Source organism: Nannobrachium achirus (assembly GCF_963921795.1).
Source record: "Nannobrachium achirus genome assembly, chromosome: 10".
Classification (NCBI taxonomy): domain Eukaryota; kingdom Metazoa; phylum Chordata; class Actinopteri; order Myctophiformes; family Myctophidae; genus Nannobrachium; species Nannobrachium achirus.
Window position 1 is genome coordinate 46,415,036 of NC_137819.1, and position 20,720 is coordinate 46,435,755.

The window sequence follows — 20,720 nt, forward strand, 5'->3', positions numbered from 1 at the left end:
TTTCGTTTTGGATAGATACGTGGGCAATTTAACAATTTCACTGATTGGAAAAGGGGTATTTCCAAATCTGTGCTTTGCTTTACCTTAATTATATACAGTGTTGCGTATATCTCACGGATTTGCGTGTCAGATGTTAGTCGTATATGTTAATTCTTTGCTTTAAAACTAGGGGTTGTTATAGGAGAGCCCCGCGAGCGTTTAATGGCCAGAGGGATTGATTTATCCTTTATTGTTCAGCCTTTATGATCACGTGCGCCCCGCTGCCCAATGGGATGGCAGCCTGTGTCCCCACTACTAGTCGACTGTAGTTCTTTGAGGAGCCAAGTTGCTACTTGATTTCTTCACATTGTTATTTTGTAAGGTCGGGTTTAGTGCATGTGTGTATGTGTGTGTGTGGGTGTGTGTGTGTGTATGGTGTGTGTGTGTGCGTGTTTTGTTTTTTTGCATGTATCCGTGTATGAGTGCGTAGATGCGAGAGTGTTGCTTTTTTCCCATTTGCCATGTCGACATCCGGAACACTTAGTTACTACGTCGATTCCCTCATCTTGCCCGAGAGCGAGGAGCTCTCGGCGCCGAGATACTCCTCCGGCCCGGGGGGGCTCCAGCACTCCAGGCAGCCCCCCTCCATCGGCGACCACAATGAGCTCGGGGCTTGCACCTTCCCCACCAAATCCCCGGTCTTTAGCCCGTCCTGGAGCCACGTTCCGACGCAGTTCCCGGGCACCGTCTCCTCTGTTTACCATCACCACTATGGGCACCCCCAAGGCCCGGTCGGCGGGGATACGGACGGCCGCTACATACAGTCGTGGTTATTGGAGCCTATGTCCGGCTCCTTGCCTATGACAGGATTACCGGCGAGCCATCACTACGGCATCAAGCCGGAGGGGCTGGGGGCGCGGGCGGACAGCGCGCTGCCCGGCTCCCACACCGCGCTGCTGCTCTCCGATTACGCCAACGGGACGGTGGCCACGGCGTCCCCGGTGGAGAAGGACACGGTGCCCAGCGGCCAGGCCGCGGACGTCGTTGGGGAGGTCGAGGAGAAGCCGAGCCTCGATCCAAGTAAGTGGTTACTGCTTTGTATTCAGCCATGCTAATGCGTAAAAGTTGTATGTGTATTCAGTTGCATGTGTGGAGTGACGGGGGTGCCATTCTAAACGTGCCATTCTCTCTCGTGGGTGGTAGTTAATATGCCAAGGTCTCACTCACTCTCACTATATGACCGAGACACTGTAGTAGGTATCACATTTAAGACAGCTGAGGGAGGCTCGTTTCAGCAGCGTGGGCCTCTATTATAGCAGCCCCGTTTACGGCGCACAGCCATTTTCACTCTTCCAAAATGGATGACCATTTTAACATCTGTCCTGTTATGTGTGAGTGATGTGTTTTGATATTTGGGCCGTCAGTCACCGGACCTCACCCCAAGCTCTCGCACCCCCTCTTTCCAGATAACCCCGTGTCCAACTGGCTCCACGCAAGTGCCACGAGAAAAAAGCGCTGTCCGTACACCAAGCATCAGATTCTGGAGCTGGAGAAAGAATTCCTCTTTAACATGTACCTGACGAGGGACCGTAGGTACGCATTAGCATGGCTGAATACAAAGCAGTAACCACTTACTTGAGGCTCAGCTTCTCCGTAGGATAATTATTATTAACTAGTATAGAAGAGATCCAGTAGAACTAAAACACAAGTCATTTTATGTTTGGTTTCGCTCGTGTGTTCTACTCTGAAAATAGCAGATCTACAAGCTCACAACATTCTGAGCTTGTAGACCGGCTACTTTCAGCGCCTGAGGTCAGGCCCGCTTTCAAAGTTATAATAATAATATGATAATTAGAAATACTGTTCCTACGAAACAGTGTGGGCTCGCTCGTTACTATATTCTGCAGCGTGCTAACTGTCATGTGAAGCTCAACCAATACTCCGCCTTTCAGGCGAGCCCACACGCCTCATTGGCTGACGGAACACGATATGTGGCGGAAATAATGACGAATCCTTAGTGTTTTCGGCTTCGAAATGTCTGCGGCGGAACTCACCATATAAATAATGAGGATAACATAGTGTTCTCGCCTTTCAGGCGAGCCCACAATTATTATTTCCGTAGGATAATTATTATTAATTATTATTTCCGTAGGTACGAGGTGGCGAGACAATTAAACCTCACCGAACGTCAGGTAAAAATCTGGTTCCAGAACCGCAGGATGAAGATGAAGAAGTTTAACAAAGATGGCGGACCGAAAGACGAGTGATTTAAACGTTATATTTCGGATATTTACGGAGCTTTTAGGTGTACGAAAGCTCTCCAACTCTGCTGGACTATGTTTGTAGACCTTTGTCTTTGTTGTTTTACCTTATAACAGAAGCTGTTAGGCCCATTTGTCTTGTACAAAGCATGTCTGGCTTCAGATTTACGCGACTACCTTTATATTGCACAATTTTACAGTGCCCATTCGTTTTTTATGTTGATTCCAATTAATACCTCGTAAAAGTAGCTGTGCATTATTTGACCCTGGTCATTGTGCTCGTTTGTGTACGGATGTTTCTAGCTGTGCGTTCCCTGGTTTGTAGCTGTTTGGTGTCTAGATCCGAGTCAATTGTATTATAGTTTGTAAAATGTACTTAATTTTATTGTTGTTTCCCCCTTATTTGATAGGGCATCATTATTGTTATTGGTAACCATGAGTTTGAATCTAACATTGAAACCATAGACAAACCCCGACATGACAGCATTTTGAAGTAGGTGCATGAGCCACAGAAGCCACTTGAAAATGCATTATGAAATGATCAGATGTTAGAAGCTATTTAACAATGACCTTGTTTTTGACTACCTAGGTATCTCTCAACTACCTACAATAATCCTATTTTTCCCGACGGCAGTAGGCTATATAGATTGCTTGCGAGCTATGTCTCAATTTCAGGGAGTAACGTTTTGAAAGGACATTCTGTTTGTTAGAGAGAGAGAGAGAGAGAGAGAGAGAGAGAGAGAGAGAGAGAGAGGATGGAGAGAGTGAAAACAAAACACTGTAGGCTACTTAAATGAATACCTCATGGTCTGCTGACCTTTCAGATTTTTTTTCTTTTTTTCACAAATGTAATTTGTATTTTATTTATTGAATAAAACAAATTATATATGCGAATGCATGCACGTCCCATTCTTATTTCCTTTAGGTCTTTTGCATACAAATATTTTGATAAGAATAAGAATAATTATCTATTCAAAAATAATATTTTGTATTGACATTCAAATGGCTTCAATTAGGCTACTGTGAGTGTAATGAACGGTCATCCATTTCTAATCTAAAAAGAAATAGTCCATCTAGTCTAGATGGACTATGCTATATCTGCTACATATGCTATCACTTTCAAAATGTATTGAATTTGTATGGTTATTTTTGAATTGTCTGTTTTATTGCTACCAATAGCGTCATGATCTGAATTATATTATGATATAACTGAAATATCTTCACACACACACACACACACACACACACACACACACACACACACACACACACACACACACACACACACACACACACGAGAAAATATATACCCATTCGTATAGGACAACATGGACAATATACATACACATTGGCAGTATTATGTTGTGTCCAATAGGCCTACCAAACTCCGTAATGGCAGGCGCACAGATTGCGTGTTGTTGGACATTAGGCGGGCTGAGGATTACGCACGAAAAATTGTGCATAACCACACACACACACACACACACACACACACACACACACACACACACACACACACACACACACACACACACACACACACACACACACACACACACACACACACACACGCGGAGGGAGAGTGAGAGAGTGAGATCTTTGGCTATTTCCGAGGTGTGGATTTCGGACTGAGCCGAGCAAGTGCGTCTTGGCAGAGGATGTTGTTAGCTGTATACCGCCATAAAAGACAATTACCGCTATAACCGTTTATGGGGTGCAAAGCGCTGCGAGGCGAGAGGACACAAAACAAGGAAAGACGTCGTGAGCTCCAGACAGCTGAGGCCTGAAATAATGTAGCGAATGTATTTCTGGTCAGCTTATGACACGGAGACCTATAGTGGCCCCTTCGCCTTCTCACAGCCAGTAAGCTATAGAGTAGCTTACAACCTGTTTATAAACTGGCATAATCGTTTTCAGCCCTTCGTATTTCAATCCGTCATAATCACATTACCGCATATTGAAATAAAGCCTACTTATATGTGAATACGTGCGAGGCAAGCGTGGTTTAAATTCAACAGTAACTAGTGAGTAGACCCATCCCTGAGTCTGTCTTCTTCATGAACTCTTGGGTTATGGTTCCAGGCTTCATGTCCTTGCATGTTGGAAAGTATGTTTCCAAACCGAAAACAGTCTACAAGCATCAACATAACGCAGCTCTACTTAGAGCTGTAAACGTCCATTGTGGGCCACCATTGTGTATTTAATTGTCACCAGAGCCTTTAGATAAATCAATACACTATTAGGGGTATTAGTAAAGTTGTACTTTAGGGAAATTAAGCCTAGTGTTGTTGTGACGCGTTAGGGGACACAGATGGACCCAAACTTCAAAGACTCGACCAGAGACAGTGCAATAAAACTCCTGGCTCAGCTATACTGTCTGGCATTCCAGTTTTAATGGCTTTATGGCCGTCCAGACACAATTAGGCCGTTTCCAGAATGGCACCCATTTGTTTTTTTTCTCCTCTTTCTGTGGGACTGCACTCAGGACAAAAGGCTCCAGCGGAAATGATAGGCTTTATTGGACTCTAGCAATAGTTGCGCGCTGGACTCACGGTCATTTCGAGCGACCCTTTGTCTCTACCTGCCCTGGGAACCTTACATCCTCTGTTCTTCTGCGCCGAGAGCATTCTAAAGAAGAGGGGGCCATAAAGCTAACTGCTCACGGCTAGTTTCAAACGCTATATAGATCCGGATAACATTCATTCAAAGATTCAGATGTCCAAATCTATTAAGAACCACTCGTCCTTTGCCTATAACGAACAAAAATTGCAACTGAATAAACATTTATGCGTTTTTATTTATTTTATTTCCCCACCTTGCTATTCTTCTTTCCTATAGTAGGGGTGGGTTGGGGTGGCGTGGCAGGGGGAAAATCCTTGCGCATTGCACCGCCACCATGCCGCAGTACCAAGGGGCTACCAGGCGATGGCGACAAAGTTCCATAATATTCACTGGAATTAGAATGAGTGTAACTCTCCTCTAGGATAATTAACCCACTCCCAGGAACATAACTTTTTAAGAGGCCAACAAACTGATTTCACACCTCGTCTTTACTTTACAGTCTCACTGAAAAAGCTCATCATTTGGACTGTTGTACGTTGGCTAAGTGAAGCACCCACCAAAGTAGCCCAAGAGAATAGTGTTTACTTTAGTATTGGAAAAACGTTTATGATTATTCCATATACCTTTCTTCTATTTATAGTCTTTTTCGTGGACTATGTTTTAATGATAGCATTAACTGGTATATTCAAGCCAAATTGGATTATGGTCTAGTTTACTGCATGATAAACCATCTGTATTTATAATTTGGAAAACTATTTAATAGGCCCCAAAACATTTTAATCAATGGGTCTACAATTTGCGTAAGACTAAGATCATACTTTAAGACAATAAATGGAGAATTAATAGTATATGCTTCAGTTTCATAACATGGGTATTTCATGGTCGATTCTTGCAATCACTAGTTTTAGACCTGCGTTTTTTGTTCGGTTCTTGCTAATGTTATTTTGTTTACAAGCTAATCCTATAACAGCCTAAAGAAAAGAACGCCCTTTATTGTTAAGTTCTGAATTACTGAATACAAATAACAAATATTAGAACAATTAGTTACATATTTATATATCATATATATATAAATCCTTAGAACGAGAAAAATACAATTTAATACAAACGCGAAACACACACGAATAAGCATTGTTGTACACAAATTAGACCAACACATCACAAGCACAATTATTGTTGGTGCATGTTAATGCAACTCTAATGGAGGACAAATAAGACGACAGGCTCCATCGCAGCATTATAGGCTACATTAACATTAGTTAGTTTGAATCATTCTGTCATAACACAGGCTACATGTTTTTACATGTCTTCTAAAACTTGTTTAACATTTGTTTTTGTTCACTTGAAGGAATCCAGTGGCCACAAATTCCCAAAATATGAAGTTATAGGCTGTAATAATATTTTGGGTTTATTTTGATAACAGATTCATGCAATTTCTCCCTGATAAATGATTTGATATGTTTTGTAAGTACATTGACACACAAACGCGTGCATGTTTTGGCTATTAATTGCAATGGAATGGTACACATGCCTGGATTTATTTTCGTTTAGTTGACTAGGCCTTGTTTAATCGTATCAACAGCGTGGAGTGTTAGCCACATTTATATTTGGTACACATTTCATTCTTAAATTACATTTAGTCTTTAAAAAGGAAAACAAGAACCACTTTTCGACATGTATTATTACCCAAATGATAAAGCGAAGGGAACCAGAGAAAGGGAAAGACAGAGAAGATGGTGGAGAGTGCAGTGATTTTATTACAAGTTTAATGAAATCGTTGGGATTGTGTAGCACCCCCCTTCCTTTCTCTTTCTCTCTCTCTCTCTCTCTGTGTGTGTGTGTGTGTGTGTGTGTGTGTGTGTGTGTGTGTGTGTGTGTGTGTGTGTGTGTGTGTGTGTGTGTGTGTGTGTTAATTCTATTCTGCAGACTGCGCCATAACGAAATCTATGTCCGCGCGGTGATTGGATAACGGCGGTCAACCCTGGAGTCACGTGGTGAGTCCTTTGGTCCTAGGGAAAATGGGGTTTGGTGTAAATCTAGGCTGTATTGCTGTCATATATCACACTACCTCGTAAAAACGACACTGAGGATTCTGGGCCAACATATCAGAGAGAAAAAAAAAATATGAGTTCTTATTATGTGGATGGTCTTTTTAGCAAATATACGGCGAGTAGTTCTCTTTTCCCAAACGCAGACCGTGGTTCTTGCACCATTGGACCCGGCGGAGAGGACTATGGGCAGGCTCCCGGCGCCGCGGCTCTCGCGTATCCACCGTCCCTGCCGGGAGTTTACAACGTCAACAGTGCTGTGTACCAGAGCCACCCCATGTTTACTGCTGGCTATGGCCAGGCACCGGACGTGCACAGCCTGCACTGCAGCCCGTTCGACCATCAGAGCCGTTTGTTTGGCGACAGCTGCAGCCAAACGGGGCCGGGGACCCTCACCTCGGCCACGGACAAACACTACCGGATGTACCCCTGGATGAGAGCCTCAGGTATGTTCTTATGACATGGTTCTTCTTGCTGTTAGAAACGCTCTCTCAAGTGAAAGTCTTACACATTTTACAAAACATTGGGGATACTTACCTTGGACCTTAATGGTTCAATTAATTTTGTGAAGCCATTGGTATTGCATGGAAAGAATCGTAAAACTTTTATTGCGCAAGTAATGAGTTCTGTGGCCATAAATTCATTAGCGCACCGCTTCTGTAATGTTCATTTCGCAGAGACCTTGCCGCCGGGGTTTTTTACCTGGACTCTTATTACTCTCTCAAGCCTGTTCTCCCCTTTGCGGTTGTAAAAAGACCAGCCTGTTGTGTAAATCAGCTCTCCTGCTCTCTGCAGAGCTGCCTTTTTAATTGGGTCTGCACAGCAGTGACTATTGACGTTTTCAGAAACCTGTTTGTCCACGTGACTTGACTATATGCATGGCTATAGTTTTGCTAAAGCAAAAATAAATTACTAAAAATAAGTAGGGTGAATACCATGCAAACAAAATGAAAGTCATGTTTCCCCCACCGTAATTTGTGTAGATGTGTGAACACTGTAATTGCATTATGGCCTGTTGAGTGTGCAGACCTATATGCAGTCATTTTATTAGAGAGGCAACACTGTGTTTCAAAGGAGCCATGCCATATGGCTATCCCAGCACGACCACTTAAAGAGGTGCAAGCCCTGTGCTATTTCCTCATATGAATTGGGCGTAAATAGAACAAGAAATGATGGCTGGGCTAAAATAAGCAATGCACAACGTTTCCCATGCAAAGTATTTATTTGATACAAATTGCAGCACTTCAACAGTTACATAAAATACAATTTACAAGGGTTTCCAAACTATGATAATGCAGTTCACAAACACTCAGACAGCTGTAGCATGCAAAGCAGAGTAAAATGGCCACACACACACTCTGAAATCTTTTATCTCTCACAGACCCAAATCGAAAGCGCGGACGGCAGACCTATTCCAGGTATCAGACCCTGGAGCTGGAGAAAGAGTTTTACTCCAACCGCTACCTGACCCGCCGGAGGCGCGTGGAAATTGCGCACGCGCTTTGCCTGTCCGAGCGTCAGATAAAGATTTGGTTCCAGAACCGGAGGATGAAGTGGAAGAAAGACCACAAGGACGAGGCGACCTCGAACGACAGCACTGCTAGCGGCGAGGCCATCGCCGTCCTTGGGGACGTCAGGGACGGTGATCTGGGAGTCAGCGGCCTGTCCAAGGCCGAGGAGGACACCAAGGGCAGCGGCGTGGAGCCAGGGACGGCTGCCAATGGACAAGAGAAAGACGTATAGGGGCAATTAATATAAGAAACACTCCATAAATGTTTGTTAAAAGGTTATATAAAGAATGTATTCAACATGCAATCGATACAGCCTCTTCGACCATGCTATTTAGAGCTTCCTAATTGAAGGAGCGACTACTGAAGGCACTTAACAATATTTAACAGCAAAGCCTCTTTATGTCAGTCAGGGATGCCTTTTCCAAATGACATAAAAAGGCTGTATACACACTTGAAAGGCAACAGTTACTACCTATTGAGACTATAAGATGTTTTATATGTACAGTGGTGGCAGTCTGTAAGGCTACACCCAATTACAAATTATTTAGCTAGAATATTTTACCTACAACATTCCTTGACAAATAATGATTGCCCACTTATAGACAACAAACGTAACTTTAATTGCAGATTATTATTAACAGAGCCAAATATTAGGGAGGGGATTTGCCGCAGGCGGTTGTATTTAATAAAGGAACGAATACAAAATTCTGCGTGCCTTATATCGAATGTATGAAAGGTTAATTTGCCGTTATTTGAGTGAGTTTCCGTTTTCGAATTCCTGACTTTAATATAGCATAGATTATTGTAGATTTCGCAAGACGTAAAACCGCTAATATATTATTATTACTGATGTAATTTGAATATATACATAATATTGTCTTGTGTGTAATGTACCAAGAATGACAGAACCATTCCCATTGTTTGGAAAGGACACATGTAGCCTACCTCAGATCCTATGAAAGCCCAGTAGCCTAATGTATTGTCTGTGATCTATCAGTGATAGCTTGAAGTGATTTGAAGTCTTGTAATGCAATATAGTAATAATAATAATACAAATTATTATTATGTTGATTCATGGTCTTAATTTTCCACATTTGTTTTTGTTTGTCAATTTTGTCCATCGTAAATGCACGCTCTTATGTTTTGTTTATCATGCATTCCAGTTATGCGCACCCATGTGTTCAATAAAAAGCCTTATTTTTTTATTGACTGTACTCATTTTAGTTCAACAGAAACTGTTTCATGTAGGCTATATGTACCCTGATGTGTAAATAAACATTTCAGAAATAAATAAATATTTATTTATTTTCTTCACACCCACCCACTCAACAAACAAAAAGAAAAGACAATTGTGGATAACTTATGATCAATCATTATTTGATATTATAGCTTGGCTGAGTAGAATAAGCTGGTATCTGGCTATGTGCCATTTGATTTCAATGCATTATATGTATTTTAACTGGCTATAATACTGTAATAACAGGCTATGGAATGCATTGGCTTTGTAGCCTAATACAAATATTATAATAACGAGGATAATAATGATAATAAAAGGTTCACATTGACCAGTAAGCTAATGGTTAACAGTGAGTTTCAACATGTGTGAGGAAATACGTCGAAATCCATTAGACTTTTAGGTAAACAGAGCAGTTGAGGAATTCGAGCTATGAGAACACTAGATGGGGCAGGCCGCACATAAGGGAAATTACTGTTGAACTCTGCATGCATTCCCTCTTCCCTCGGTAAGATGGCGTCTCTCTGTGACCTGCCCCCTCCCTCCTTCTCTCTCTCCCTCCCTCCCTCCCTCCCTCCCATCGCCTCTCTCGCTCCCCCTCTCTCTCTCACTGGGTCATAAATCCGTTGTTGTTTATGAAAATTTACAACATAGCAATACAACTTTACGACTCGTCCCGGGTTACGATTGGCCCCAGTTAGTCACATGGCAAGCAGCCGTGAACATGAACTTTTTTATATATAATTTCCAATACCAGAATAGAGCAGCCTTCATTTAACAGTCTCGGTGTGCCACAACGCACTCATCCTTTCTCCTACTCGGTAGCCTATACTCCTCTACCTCCATGTTTCTATACATTCTCCTTCTGACCTTTGTTTTTGTATAGTTTTCTTCGCCCTGGGACCTCGGCGCATCGTTTGGTTACATTATCGCCCGCTGTCCTGTTGGGTTTAGCACAAGGACGGGAATGATCTCTCGAGTGCGTCACGGACCCCGGGAGCTCCTGCGTCCATGCCTTGGCTCAGGAGACCGTCCCCGCCGGTCACCGTGCGCCTGCACCTGCGAGGGAATTCGCAGGTGCATCCTTGCCATTCCCAAGCCTCAGGACCCTGGAGATGCCTTCACCAAGGTAAGACAATTCGTTGTTGTCATTTGTTCCGCTGGTTATTTTCACTCATTTATCAAAGAGCTGCGGGTTATGAAATTAGAGAAAAAAACAAAATACTTTTAGATGAAGTAGCCTATGACAATAGTCAATTCAAATACCCATGGAAAACGTAATGCTTATGAGGAATGGCATATATTTGCATGTTGGCTATTTGATATGGATGGCCTAGAAATTGTGTGACAAGTAGGCTTATGCAGTGTGTGTGTGTGTATGCTCTCTGCAGTGTTCCTCGTGTCGGGATGCACGCTGTCCAGGCTTAATTTGTTTGTTGTTAGATTTAAATGAGGACGAGGCGAGCTATCAGCTGCATGATTCATTGGGTGGACTGAGGCCAAACATATGCGCTTTGTCGCCCTCTTGTGGGAAAAGCTAGACATGATGTGACAGTGGCTGCTGCTCAGCCTCTCACACATTGCCCTGCTTGTAGTGTTTAACGAACGTTACACAAGCCAACCGGTCTCTGTCTATGCTGCTGTATGCTGGCCCAGTGGTCTGTTTTTTACTGTTTTATTCTGCCTGTGTTCTGTTTTTATCCTCGTCATCTTATGTTCTGGTAAATCTTCAATCAATGGATGTTTGTTTGCGCGGGCCAAAGTTTAATATAAACTCGATTGGTTTAACGATGTCAAATCTCAGAATATCATATTAGTAATCATAACATAACAAAACAAGACAAGACAAGACAATAATTTGTTTTCAGAGGTGATATGAATTGACGCCTTATATATAGAGATAGGGTTGGATATTTGATTATTCTGTGTGTGTGTGTGTGTGTGTGTGTGTGTGTGTGTGTGTGTGTGTGTGTGTGTGTGTGTGTGTGTGCGTGTGCGTGTGCGTGTGAGTGACATATAGTATTTTCTCTTTACACTGCAATATCGTGAAAGAATAGATGACTGTATTATAGGCCCAATCATGAACATTTGTTGTAGGCCTATTGATTAATGGAGTACAAACGATCATATTATTTGGTTCTATAGTTCCACGACATTTACAACGTTTACAAGTTTCTTACCAAATATTGTGAACGCAACTTGCACTTGTCATTTTCGTTCGGTTGTTAATTCATGAATTTAAAATTGTACTGCTTTTTGGAAACGTAGCACAAGTTCTATTTTCTGCGGTTCAGACGAGGTGTTCTAAAAGTGTTGTTTTGTGGCTTCAGGTCAACCTGCATGTAAAACTGCAATGTTTAATTATGTCTTCTGGAAATAATGGGTCGAATTATCACTGCCCCCAGTATAGGCTAAAGGCTAATCCATAATATGTACAGTATTGCGTTCGCTTGGTGTTCACACGTTGCAGATTGTCTCTAGACGCGCCTGCAGTGCAGATGCCTCTTGCTCGAGGCCCGGACGTCGCACCAGATGTTGGAAACTATTTGAGCAACCACTAAATCTTTTTTTTTTCTTCTTCTTTTTTTTTGTGTGTTATTTTCTTCTCTGCACCAACAAGAATGCTTGTAGTTTCACCCCGCGGCACTCCCAGGCTCCCCTGGGGCAAATAATTCTCGTGAGAACTTGCTTGCTATTGGCCAGTGATAAATCAGCTGTTTTGGGCCATGGCTATTTCAACTAACACCCTCTCAGAAACAACGCATTAAAACACGTTCACGGGCCAAGCTGCATGCCAGGCAGGAACACATGTGAAATTCCAAAGTGCATGGAGTATATTGAATCATTGGGACTATGTGCACACTCAGATGCGGGGCGCATATAGTCACGCTATGGGTTATTCTCACCCCTTGGTTGGCACATCTGCGCACAATAATGCCCTGTGCCATCCGGTCTGTAGCACGGAGCGCCCACAGGACCAGAGCCTACAGAGCCAGCCAAGCAGCTTGCATGCGGCCTATATATGTTGTCAGGAGGAGAGGAGAGGTGCTGGGTAGAGCGGTGCTATACAGCGATAACATGGGGGAAGCCGAGGCACAAAACCAGCCCTCGGAAAGAAGCGGTGCCATAAAAATGTCAGCGAAGAGAAGGTTCTGATGGAATGCACTGTGGAAACATTATCTTGGTTTTATATTTAGGCTGTGCGTGTCTTTTGCTCGGCTTTCGGTTCAGTTCACCTCTCTCTTCCCAACATTTTAGGTTTCACAGACAAGGACACATGAACTAACAATATAATTATTTTTTATAGACTAATCTTTTTAATGTGTGCATCTATCTATTCCATAAAAATAACATATTCATAACTAGAACATATGAGAATATGTTACATTTTGATTCCACTATACAGTCAAATGGCATAGGCTAGGCTACTAATATGATCGTTTTATTTAATCTTTGTAGACAAAATATTAATTCTACAATTGTATTTATTATACGCATATTTTTTCCATTTGAAAATGTAGGCCCACTGCAATATCACTAGCAGCTCTCTAGAACAAAGACGGAACTCTGCCGAGCAAGGCCAAATGAAATATGTTTCATTCATTCATGTTTCGAAAATGTGAGAATGTGGTCTGTATTTAGAGTTTATTTTCTAAAGACATTAGACATTTGGAAGTAATATAACATGCTTTAATGTATTTCTTAGGTCTCGTTTTCATGAATAAATAATTCTTGCGCAAAGGGAACATTACATGATAGAAATATTATTCAAAAACTCTCTTTGCTCCTGAGACAAAGAAACGTATAGGCCGATCATGCGCAAAGTAACCAGCATGATCTATAAATATTATTCAATCAAAACTATCGTTGCTTTTAAGACAAAAGATGTTGGCCTATCATTAATTTTTTCATCGACTCTCACAAAGTGCTATAGAATAACGTTAAGTGTATAGTTGGATAGGCCATACCCTGTCGACTGTTTAAAACTGTGAAAAAGTTTAAATAACAAAATGTTTCCTCTGAGTGCGACATAAATGATCAAAGTGCCATATAAATAAGGTTTGTAAACCCCCAATAATGTATTATTTCGCCACAATAGATGGCCATGAATGTCCGTTCGACGTGTGTGTACAGTGTATTTACATTTTTTATTAACCTTTTTATTAATTCCACAGCAAATAGTCATGAGCTTTCTTCTACATGTGAAATTAAAAACAATAAAATCACGTATAGACCTATTGTTCAGATGAGTTTAAGAATCTCCCGAAATGTTCAGAAGAACCGCAAGCCTATTGATTAAGTAATTATCTGGAAATCTCTGCACATTGTCGCTCATAGCCTGCTTTTTTTGTTTGAGGTCTCTGTACACTAGGACGATAAAGCTTGCATTCTCAGCACGTCACTTGTTGTATTGTTTGGGAACCCATTTTCTTTGCCGCAATGGTCGTTAACCTCTGGATGACCCTGTTTGGAGCCCACGCAAAAAAAAATGGGCGCAGACAGGCAGTGTTGCGATTCAACCAGAGGATGGCGCACGACGACAATTCAAAACATGGAAACTTGGCTTGGAAGAGCCCCTCTTCAAGCGCGCGAGGATGCGCGTACCCTTTACATCCCACCCAGATTTCCTCTGTGCACGAGTTTACCTCTGGAGGTCATCAAGCAGGATTTACGACTGGTCAACAAAAGCACGTGATACTCAGCCGTACCCCATATTTGGGTGTCTACGTAAGAGAGAATCAAGTACATGTCCTACTCATTTCCATAATTCATCATAAATTGTGCAAGGGTGCTATAGACCGCGCTAAACCATCAAGAGCCACAAATCAAAGCACACACGTTTATTATTTTCCCCACCAAAATAAAAAAGAACAACACCTACAACGAACAACACTGGAATTGTCAACAAATGAGCTCCTATTTTGTGAACTCATTCTGCGGTCGCTATCCCAACGGCGCGGACTTCCAGTTACATAATTATGGAGACCATAGTTCGGCAAACGAGCAATACAGGGACTCAACGACCATGCATTCCAGCAGGTATGGCTATGGCTACAACGGGATGGACCTCACGGTCGGCCGGGGCGGCACCGAGCACTTTGTGGGCGGCGAGCAGCAGCGGACGCCGGGCTTCTCGCCCGCTCACTCGGCGGCTACGACGTCCTCCGTGGAGCCCGCCAGGTACACCCAGGGCGCCGGCAACACCGGGACCTCGTCTCTCTCCCCTCCACCTGACCCTCTGCCGTGCACCCCGGTCGCCACGAGCTCGTCTCCGGTCACCGAGTCTCAGCAGCAGCAGCAGCAGCAGCAGCAGCAGCAGCACCGAGCCATAAAGAACTCCATCGCGAGCCCCTGCTCCACCCCGATCTGCTCGAGTTCGAACGGAGGCAGCACGCTGCTGAACCGGGACTGTGTGTCCAACAACAAGGCGCCCAGCCTGGAGGAAGAGAAGCCCGCGGGAAGCGCACAGACAACTTCCCAAAATGTCAGCGACTCGAGTCAGCCTCAGATATACCCGTGGATGAGGAAACTACACATAAATCACGGTAAAAAGAAAATCGTTTTGGTGATTGCGATCTACGATCTTGCGTTTTGTTTTGCTTTGTTTTATTTTGTTTAAGTGCATTGACACCGTAAGCTATGTGTAAAGGACGTTTGCCCATGTATTTTTAGTCGGTGTTTGTTTTTGCCATAAGCAGGGCATAACTGGATGTGACCATTTTCGATTATAACTTAATGACGACAATAAAGAGTCAACAATTTGCTTTCCATTTAGAGCATTGCACCTATAGGCTGCGTGCCACTGGTTCACCTGTTTGGGGTTATTGCTATTCCAAATGATCACACGCACTGAAAGAATAAGCATAATAAAGGATTAATATAATCGCACTTTAGGTCAAATTATTGATTGAGCATTGTTCTCTGAAATTTGGGGAAATATCCATGAACTGATCAGATTTGGCATATAGTTATATTATCAATGAAAATGTGCTATTCACGTTCGCAATGTGTCTTCGAAAGGTGTGTTTTGAGTTCGTGAATAGATCAGTAATTCCTTTTCAACTTTACCACTTACTTTTTGGCATTCTTGTATAGTTTTTTAACATGACTCTGTGCGTCAAGCATGTAACCAAAACATTACACACACACAAAAAAGTCACATTTGGCCTAAATATTGGTGCACTAATCTGTCCATAATGTGTGTTTGTTTGTTTGTTTGTATGTGTGTGTGTGTATGTATGTATGTATGTGTGTATGTATGTGTGTTTGCCCTTATCAGAGTTAGCAGGACCGGAGGGGAAGAGGGCGAGGACTGCATACACACGCTACCAGACCCTGGAGCTGGAGAAGGAGTTCCACTTCAACAGATATCTGACCCGACGCAGGCGGATCGAGATTGCTCATGCTCTCTGTTTGACTGAGAGGCAGATAAAGATTTGGTTCCAGAACCGGAGGATGAAGTGGAAAAAGGACAACAAGCTAAAGAGCATGAGCATGGCGGCGGCTGGCGGGGGTGGATATCGGCCTTGATATTGGGTTGACTGATGAGCACTATGTAAAGAATAAAAAGATACAATAAAAAAGTAAAAAAAGAGAGAAAAGATTACAAAGATTGTGTTATCTTCCCTCCCAAGTAATAATAAAAAAAAAAAAAAAAGAAGTGAGAGACTCGTTATGGGAAGTAATGGGCAGAGGGCATCCCACACGTGTCCAAAGTACCAGCCCTTCAATTCCGTTATATATATTTTATTTTGTTTTTGACCGCGCCTAATGCATAAGTGAACAAAAACATGTATTCTGTACAGTTCTGTCTAGATTTAGAAGGAAAAACAATAAATGAAAATAAATGTTTGTTTAACTTATTTCTTGTTCAGACAGGGGGAAAAAAATAAAAATAAAAGACGAATGCTTGAAATGTTATACCGCAAATAAACCTGTAAATGTTGTGTAATGCACTCAGAACAATAGCAACCGAATAAAAATAGTGGGTTGGAGAGGTTGAGCTGCCTTTGTGTTTAGCCTTCGTTTTATATGTATGTAAGTATGTATTTATTTGTTCGCTGTATTGTATCAAACTGTCAGATAACTTGCTTCCTATAACGTAGAGACCATTGAAATGAGCCTTGTGTGGTTATTGTGTGCGTTTGTGAACACGTAAAGAAAGGGACGGTGGTTCCGACCCAATGATGTATGTATAGTATATACACGGCCTGTTTTGCGTTGTTCACCTGGCGCAGCATCTTAGTAAAGCCATGTTTTGTCTTGTTTTCTTATATATTTTTAAGTGGACAAACCCCACAGTGATTCCCATTTGCATATATAATATGTGTATAGCTCCATCGTGATAAGCTTTTTGTAAATGTTTTTAAATGACTGGAAATCGAGAAAATACTATAATGATCATGGCAATTATAATAAACTTTTTACTGGACCGGCAACACTGCATCGTGTGTATGATTGTTGTAAACACATATTTATTATATATTTATGCCCTTTCTATCGTGCCCTTTTTTCTTTTTCCTAATGTAAATGGAAAAAGCAGAGCCATAAGTTTGAGTTCAACATTTATTTGCAAGTTAGGCCAAGCAGCATGGCAGGATATAGGCCTATATATTGTACGCTTAAATATGTGCCCCATTAAATGATAACCATGAGCGTATAGCTTTTAAAACGTCCTTAACAATCCAAGTCCGTGAATTCAACAGGTAGCCCGAAACAAATGTTACTCACCTTGGTGCGTGCCGTGGACAATAGGTCCTTTGGACAGTGCAGGGGCTCCAGGGGCCCGCGCGTCCCCTGCGCTCACACACACAGGGCTACTCCCAGGGAACCATGCAGTTCGACTTTTTTCTAGCTGTAAACTTTATTTGGCCGGTTCTGGCTCTCTGACATTTGGGTGCTAAATGAATGGGGGTTTTGTCTATGAATTAGATCGTAAAAATCATCCGGAGAGCGGCCAGATAGGCTCACTGGCCATAAACGGTCACGTGGTGGCCATTAAAGTAAGTTTTATGGTTTTGGGGAGTTGACAGTATATTGCACATAACATATAATCGCACTGACGCGCGGCTTGGTCTGACTCTCTCCTTCGCAGGGTGTAAGTGTTACTTGACCGTTACAGCCCGTCCCCTCAGCTCTCACAACCGCCTCGAGATGGACCGGACGCACGCGAGGAGAAGGACCATGTCTCGAGGTAAGTTTCTCTGCAGTCCTATAGTGCAGCCCTCCTCCGAATCTGGTTCTGGCGGCTGCTCGCGTGCCTCGGAACAGCCACCCCGTGTTAAACAGCGTTATGATTGTATTCGCTCGCTCTCTCTATCCGTCCATATTAAGTCCATTACGCTAATTTGTCAGTTGTGTAGTGCTGAATAGCACTGGTCTCGGCAGATGTTGCGCAGGGTTGGGTCCGGCTCATGGCTATTTAATTGCTTCCTTCCCCGCGTAACTTGTTTCCCTCCATCTGTGGTGTAAGTCATAATCCATTTTTGCATGTTAGATAATTAGCTCTCTGTCCATATCCACCCCCTCAAACTCCAGTTGCTGTAGCTTTATTACACAGGAGGATTAGCAGACCAGCACAAGCTCACCAGAGATTCTGGGCGAGCCAGAAAAGTAGCCTAGAGCTGTGTGAATTTGGGCAGATTCCATTGATAAAGCTGTCCGGTTGTGCAAACATACATATATTTGTTGGGGCCTAATAGCCGGGTGTGTTTCGGTTCATTTCGATATGGTTGGGCTACTGTTGAAAAGTTGCAGATTCTGTCTGTGAAAAGTTTGGGAGCTTGTGTTGCGCGCACGGGGCAGCAGCAGCGCTCCACATGTTGATACGCTAATGGCTTTAATAGAACAGGCAGTAAACACTGTCAAGTAAACACAACATGGGAACAAAAAGCAGCAGGGAAGACGGTTTGAAAAGGAATTCCGTTTTGTGTCAGCCACGTCATTTCGTGTTGTGGGGTTGTTGTAAAGTTCAGTTCAGATGACCTCTCAGAAAGTGTCACTCTCGCTTTGTGGTGACCTCTTTCTGCGGGCCGAGGTGCGTGCGTCCGGGCCGAGGTGAACCCGGTCAACGTAGGCTTTCGTTCTATGAAAGCATGTATATGCCCAGAATGGAAAAACGAGTTATCTTTCAACCTTTTGACATTTACTGACGCATTCACCGTATCAATTGTTTCCCTGGGATGTTTTAACTTGTTGATGGAACACGTATAGTTGACGGTGTTCATTATTTCAAAAATGGTTGCCAATACGCATACATTTTAAAGTTTTTTTTTAAATAGCTTAATTGTCTATAATTGTGTAATATATAGATTGTAGGCCTACAATTATATTCAATTATTTTTCAGGTTTGTCTGGATTAGTTGACTCATAACAATTCAACCCCCTCTGTTTCTTTAGCTGTATTAACGCCATATTTCTTTGTTCGTTATAATACAACCTGGCATTGATGCAGACGCATTCAGCGCAAACAGTGGATTTGATTGTCGTCCCAAAAATTGCAACAAGATCTTTTTTCTATTTAATTAGAGTTAAAATATTTCAATGGTATTAAAAACAAAATTGCTGTCGGAAGAGTTCTATTTAAATTCAGGTCACATCTGAGAATTAATTGATATTCTAGGGGCACACGAGATAAAGTCCACATATACGACTGGACTTTCCATACAGCCAAAGTTTGCAGGCTGCACTTGCTTGGCACTTTGATAAGGACTGATCCAAACCATATTGCTCATTTCCCATTTCCCCTTTTTTCGCCTCACAAATGTTGCTATTGTCATGTAAACAAGACACCATAGTTCAACGAAGTAGCATTCACATCCCCTTCGCCGTTCGTCTTATAGGCTCGATGGGCCGATCGAACATACAAGCATGTACTTTCGATGAAACAATCTGTACTACTGTTAACGGTGTGAATTAAGCCCACTGACATCCTTTTCTTTTTTTAAACGAGAAATGTCTAAATAGGGCCCCATATGCTCTGCTCAACAGCCAGCTGCATAATGCCAGGCCGAGGGAAAAGAAGCCATTCCCTGCGCTAAAGGTTCACAGGGAGGTCAGCCCCAGCAGAAAGATAAATCTGCATCCTCTCAGAGCCACCAGCAGAGCTCGCTTTAGGCCAAGTTCACTGTCACCCTCCGCCTGTTCACCTCAACGAGAGGCAAAACACTCACACACACATCCACCGCACAATACACGCCACAATAGCCCAGCCACAACCACGTTCGTACATTTAGAAGTAGGTGACTGGTCTTATTCCGTCGTTGTCGGGCAGAAACCTCGTACCTCCAAGTTTCACATTTGTAAGTTTTTTCACTAAGTAAAGACCTGCTTCATCATACAAGGCCGTCACACAAAACTAGTGAAAACAGCAGGTCTACAAGCACACAATGCCTCACGTCGCGAGGCGTTGTGTGCTTGTAGATCGGCTGTTTTCACTAGTTTAGTTCATTTTTGAAATGATAAATACAAAACGTACGCTTTTGGACGTACAAGGTTTCCACCCGACAACTACGATATGTAAATGACTTAACGAAATGGGTTGCCGGCAGGTAGTGATAGCATGCTGTGTGTATTGCAACACCTATCTCATAATATGCACCGAAGAGCAGGAGAAACAAGTATAATTCACATTATATGCTTATAGCCTAATAAAGATATTTTTGGCTGCATTGTTTGATCGAACCCCAATCAATGCCTTTTACATTAGGCAGGCCAATTAGACGTGTGCACGAGAAGCGTATTAGATCGATATTTTTACAACAAGATTGCATACATTAGAAATGCATTTTTTTGTGTTACTCGGGGATTTCCTCTAATTATGATATTTGTGTGAATAATTACCGTAATGACAACAGATATGGATTGTTAAAATCAATTTTTTCGTTCCAAGGGGCCAGCTATAAGGCTATATACCTCGCATGGGCGGCCGCCTCACTGGGGTGGGACTGATGAGGGTGAGATAGCGAGAGAAGAAGAGGAGGAGAAATTGGGGTCAAAAGTTTACGCGCTGAACAAGTCTCCGTCATCTGTTCACTCGGAGCTTGATGCCAGCGCTATAATAGCGATCTTGACTCTCCACACAAAAGATAGAATAGCTTTGAATTACATATGTTGGACGGTGCAC

At 42.6% G+C, this 20,720-nt stretch overlaps 3 protein-coding genes across 3 annotated transcripts; all 3 read left to right on the forward strand.

The window, feature by feature from the left end:
* Positions 1-500: 500 nt before the first annotated feature.
* On the forward strand, positions 501-2,246 carry hoxa9a (homeobox A9a; the record flags this gene model as incomplete). Its single annotated transcript, XM_080735059.1, has 3 exons — positions 501-1,059; positions 1,446-1,572; positions 2,132-2,246. 3 exons carry the CDS (start codon positions 501-503, stop codon positions 2,244-2,246), a joined length of 801 nt encoding a protein of 266 aa, XP_080591185.1.
* Positions 2,247-6,857: 4,611 nt separating this feature from the next.
* On the forward strand, positions 6,858-14,291 carry LOC308293098 (homeobox protein Hox-A7-like; the record flags this gene model as incomplete). The annotated part of the gene is made up of 5 exons (XM_080735528.1): positions 6,858-7,296; positions 8,232-8,587; positions 10,482-10,724; positions 12,555-12,640; positions 14,219-14,291. The coding sequence occupies exons 1-5, from the start codon at positions 6,927-6,929 to the stop codon at positions 14,289-14,291; spliced, it is 1,128 nt and encodes a 375-aa protein (XP_080591654.1). The 5' UTR covers positions 6,858-6,926.
* Positions 14,292-14,495: 204 nt separating this feature from the next.
* hoxa5a (homeobox A5a) lies at positions 14,496-17,020 on the forward strand. Its single transcript, XM_080735723.1, has 2 exons — positions 14,496-15,141; positions 15,876-17,020. Exons 1-2 carry the CDS (start codon positions 14,505-14,507, stop codon positions 16,124-16,126), a joined length of 888 nt encoding a protein of 295 aa, XP_080591849.1. The 5' UTR covers positions 14,496-14,504; the 3' UTR covers positions 16,127-17,020.
* The last annotated feature ends 3,700 nt before the right edge of the window (positions 17,021-20,720 follow it).

Excerpts from the sequence above, each read along its gene's own strand:
- hoxa5a (XM_080735723.1), top strand. The coding sequence starts at position 14,505 with ATGAGCTCCTATTTTGTGAACTCATTCTGCGGTCGCTATCCCAACGGC. Across the intron at positions 15,142-15,875 it reads GAAACTACACATAAATCACG|AGTTAGCAGGACCGGAGGGG; the intron begins GTAAAAAGAAAA and ends TGCCCTTATCAG.